Genomic DNA, 5272 nt, shown 5'->3' on the forward strand with positions numbered 1-5272 from the left:
GTTTATATTGAATCAAAATTAATGGTAACTTTTTATTATTATGTATAGTAAAAGGTACTTAAATTGTTTAATAATTGATGATATTTTACTTTTATGTCCCGCAGCACATATAGAGATAAAACAGATGTTATTAAATTCAAGAATAAATCTATACATGAACATAAAGTTTAATAAATAAACATACTGTATAAGCCTAAAACTATTAATTCATATTTTTATTTCAATATTGATAAGTATTTAAATACAAAAGAAACACTTTTTAGACAAACAAAACTTTTTTAATACTCTTTATTTATTGCTAAAAAAGGCTTCAAATTCAAATTCAAAATTACTTATTAAAATATTTTAGTAATTCTGGATAGAATACGTTGCAAGAAGTTAATATCTGAGTTAATAAAAGTAACTATTAAATTTAGTGACTGTGAAAGCTATTATATTGGGCAAGCTTGTAGAAATTGTTATAACAGGTTTAAAGAACATATACAAGTTTTGAAAACAAATATCATGTCTATCATGTGAAATTGTAGATATAGAAAGGAAAGAAGAGAAATTAAATACAAAAGAAGAATGTGTCATTTAAATTTAACAAATATTTAAATTTTCCACACGTGTTTGTTTAATTTTTCATTATTTATTAAAGGTACATTGACGTTGGTTGAATACCGAAACACGTTAATGGTAATAAAAACATTTTTAAAAGGGTTTTAATTGATTTTTTATTATACTAAAATATAGATAACCCTATAATGTGGAGTAATAACATAACAGGTCCATTCATTTCATTTTTCTATCAAAAAGTTTTTAAGAAATTTTACAAAAATTTAAAATGCTTGGAAAGTTTCAAAACAATAAATTCAAGATTTTTGAAAAAATTATGTAAAACAATGACAAATATACTATTTATACAATGAACAATAGGCGGAATAGACCGTGGTTTGGAAAAATAATCATTTTTAACATATTAAGTAACATATGATGCATTAACTATTATAAATAAATATATATATATATATTTACATATAATATATATATATATAATATTATATTTATATGTAAATATAAGGACCTTTTTTTACTTTATGTAACATTATAAAAGTGTAACGTGTTTGTTAACATTACAGTTACCTAGTAAAATGTTACTTTAAAAAACTAAGGGTTTCTTTTCATGAAAATATATATTTTGTTTTAGACGCTAAAATAAATATTTTTATATATATATATATATATATATTTTGTTTTTTTTACATAACGCTATATTTTGAAGATATTCTGATGCACAGTAAAAACTGTAGTACACCACAGCTTTAACTGACACTGTACAGCAAAGTTTTTCCGTGTTATTAAGACCATAACATGATTTCCATTCCGAATATCCTGTTCATTTTAAAATCAGCACTTGTATTTTATCTCCTGAATAAAATTTATGCAGCTCTACAAAGATGTAATGTTGATTTTCCTGAATTGAACGCTTCTAATGTTCAGTGAGACAGAAATTGAGCTTTTATGAGTTACTCAAGTTTATATGTTCTTTCCACATTAAGCATTTATATAAAATTACAATAATATAAGCGGCATTGTGACTTTTATGGTTTCTTATACATCAATAACAGACATCCTTTATCACAACTTGATGACAATTTATTCTAGTTTTACAAATATAGAAAGTAAACAGAGAATTCATGCGAAGTAATTTCGTTCTGAAGTGCCATAAAATGTAATTCATCCATAGTCGAAACTCATTGTTGGACTTTTTGATCACGATTTTCTTTTAAATATTCGGGGTGAGATTTCGACAATGAACACAAAGCTTTAACTGAGTTGACAGTTAATGTCATTAAAAGCATTCAACGTTTTAAAGTTGTGGGGACTTAACTGAGATAAGAAGAGTCCATTTTTATGGATAAGCAATGTTATAAAATTATGTGAAGGGTTAATGTAAACCAATCCTAATAAGTAACTGTATAACTTTAATTTCATTTAAACAATTTTTCTGTACAATTTTTACGTGGATTTCCTTCTAAATGTGTTTTTATGCGTAATTATCAATAGATCCCCAGTATATCCTGTTTTATATTCCATTAAAGGACAATGTTTTGAATAACAGATACTCACAACAAATACGTTTAGTAAATTAATAACGATAAAACAATGAGTGTTACAACAATTACCTCGCGCGTTTATGACGTAAGTTTCTGCTCGTTCCTAACAGAGAGTTTATTTAAGTTATTTTTTATATGCCTTGATTTTTTCGTTTGCCGTTCTGTTTTAAAACGTTTTGTGTACTAATTTTAAAAAATACTACCACTTTGAAAATATAAATGGTAAATGTGTTCCTATCACCAGAAAATTGATTCCTAATACGACAAATAAATATGTGAAATTTTAATGCAAAAGTAAAACAGTTTCTGAGTTTAAATCTTTTTTAATAAGTAATACATACTTACAGGCGCTAAACGAAGGAAAATAGTACTAGAGGAACTTCTTTGTTTGTTTCGTCTATTTATCCCAAACCTGTCACTCTGTGCAGAAATCAAATTGCATAGTATATATTTGTTTTATTATAAGGATATCAAAGCAAAATTGATATTTTTTACAACAAATTAATTTTCTCCAATTTAATAAATTATCATACGTCATCCGCTACCTGATTCCCAAAGAGGCACCGTGAAACCGTTTTTATCATGATGACGTGTTTCTATTATAAAGATTTTTTGTCTGAATTAAGTTGTCCATTCACGTTTTTCATTCAGTACTCTAAACTGAGACACCTTTCAGCGGACATCAATGATTTATTGAATGCATCGAATAGCCTTTAAGTATGTGTTTTATGATACTTATTCGCCATAAGAACATTATCAGTGAAACTGATTTTTACAGACATTTTCCGTCGTTTTGTAGAAACCAGAACAAAAAATACTGTTTAAATTCAGTACAGGGAACACACGACAACGCGTAAAGATTACCCCGTTGACATAAAAAGAAGGCTCAAGTTTTGAAAGTAATCCAAAGTCTTTAAGAAAAAGCACGACTCTGAATTAACGGAAGTGATATGACAACAGACATTGACTTTTTATATACTTCTTTCTATACGAAAATGTGAATGTGACAAGCATATGACCATTTATCCTTAATTAAATATTTCATAACTCTAAAATATTCTGTAATTTCAGAAAACTTTGTTTGCCCAACCTTTCATGAGATACGTATATCAAGAAGATAGACTAGTATTTATAATACCATAAATATCCTCTTAAGAACTTAAGTAAACTTTAGTATTTGATATCTAATTCAAATACTTTACCTTTTAACATTATCACAATATTTAATATCAAAATCTAGTAATAGCAATCTTGCAAAATAAGTTAATGAAGTATTATATCCTAGTGTTTAAGTTATCCTCAAAGAACAACTACATTAAGCATTGTCTTGTAATATACTTATGTATAGGGAATGATATGTTACTAAATAATTCCCTAATTAAGAAATTAAAGATATATAATTAGTCAAAATAATAGTATTGTATTTACAGAGAGAGGATGATAACTCTTTATAATACTGACCAAAACAAAACAGGTGGTCTATATCTTTTACAATATTAAAAATAAATTATATTTTTAAATCTGCTGACCAGCTGACACTACATGAGCCCCCTAGGGAGACTGGAAGTCAGGGATCAAGCCGTAAACGCACATTGCGACCAAATCTGGTAGCGTACTCTGGTGTTGCGTTGTCCGGGTCTGCAGCAGGTGTATCGATGCTGGGTACCGGTGTGTGGGCGCTTCTTGGTTGAGGCTTTGGGGAAGGGTCAGGTAGGATGTAAGCAGGCTTCACTCTGTCAATGCTTACTTTAGAGCTTCTATCTGCGATCTGGATGGTCATAGTTTTGTCGTCACGGCTGAGCACTTTGTGAGGTCCGCTGTAGGGAGGTTGCAGGGCTCGACGCACAGTATCGTCACGTAAGAAAACATGAGTGCATGTTGATAATTCCTGGAAGACAAATGTCTGAGGTTTGCTGTGAGCTGAGCCAGAGACAGGTTGAAGGCGAGATGTTTGACGTTGCAGCCTGATAACAAGGTCAGAGATGTCTTCACTGCGTCCCAACCCCGGAGGGCTGGCAAGGAGTGATCCAGGTAGACGTAAGGGTTCTCCGTATACTAGTTCAGCAGAGGACGTTGTTAAATCTTCTCTGTATACGTTTCGGATACCAAGCAGGACTAGAGGGAGGGCTTGGAGCCAGCTTGATTCCGGGTGACAGATGATGGCCGCTTTTAGATGACGGTGAAAACGTTCGACCATACCATTGGGTTGTGGGTGATAACTGGTGGTCCGTAGACGTTCAATCCCAAATGTAGAGGTGAGACGTTTGAAAAGTCCAGATTCGAATTGACGACCTTGATCCGTTGTGATAGTTCTGGGCATCCAAAACGGGATATCCAACAGTTCACCAAAGCTTCGGCGACTTCCTCAGCAGTGATTTGCTGAAGTGGTGAACTTCTGGCCATCTGGTAAACCTGTCAATAACGGTCAGACAGTATCGGTACGGGCCAGCTGGTGGGAGTGGTCCAATTATGTCTACATGAATGTGACGAAAACGAGCAGATGGTGGATTGACTGTTCCAAGTGGACTGTGAACGTGGCGTGAAAACTTTGGCACGTTGGCAGAGCTGACGAGTTCGGGCCCAAGTGCGGCAATCTCGCTGAATATTAGGCCAAACAAAACGTTGAGATATGAGGCGAGCTGAAGCTTTGATGCCGGGATGACTTAAGTTGTGTAGAGAGTCAAAAACCAGTCGTCTGAGAGGAGCAGGTACAAATGGTCGGAGTGAAGGATTAGAAGTGTCACAGAAGAGGTCAACGTTTGAACCAGGGACTGTGATTCTCTTGAGCTTCAATGCTGTGTCACGGTTCAAAAGATCTTGAAGTTCAGTGTCCTCTCGTCGAGCCTACGAAAGAGTACAGTGGTCGACAGTTGTGATTCCTGAAACGGCATCGACACGTGAGAAAGTATCGGCAACGATGTTTGCAGATCCAGATATGTGCTGAATGTCAGTAGTAAATTGGGCAATAAATGATAGTTGATTGACTTGAACAGGAGGAAGTTTATCTTTTCTCTGTTGGAAAGCAAATGTCAATGGTTTATGATCAGTGAATATAGTACAACGTTGAGCTTCTAAAATGTGTCTAAAATGATGTACTGATGAGTAGACGGCATAGAGTTCACGGTAGTAGGCGGGCCACTCTATTTGTCTTGCAGTAAGCTTTTGAGAAAAGA

At 33.0% G+C, this 5272-nt stretch overlaps 1 protein-coding gene across 1 annotated transcript; it reads right to left on the minus strand.

Moving 5' to 3' along the window:
• Positions 1 to 3666: 3666 nt before the first annotated feature.
• On the minus strand, positions 3667 to 4419 carry LOC124368128. The gene has a single exon (XM_046825402.1). It carries the CDS (start codon positions 4417 to 4419, stop codon positions 3667 to 3669), a length of 753 nt encoding a protein of 250 aa, XP_046681358.1.
• Positions 4420 to 5272: the final 853 nt, after the last annotated feature.

This window comes from Homalodisca vitripennis, chromosome 8 (assembly GCF_021130785.1).
Source record: "Homalodisca vitripennis isolate AUS2020 chromosome 8, UT_GWSS_2.1, whole genome shotgun sequence".
In the NCBI taxonomy this organism is placed as follows: Eukaryota; Metazoa; Arthropoda; class Insecta; order Hemiptera; family Cicadellidae; genus Homalodisca; species Homalodisca vitripennis.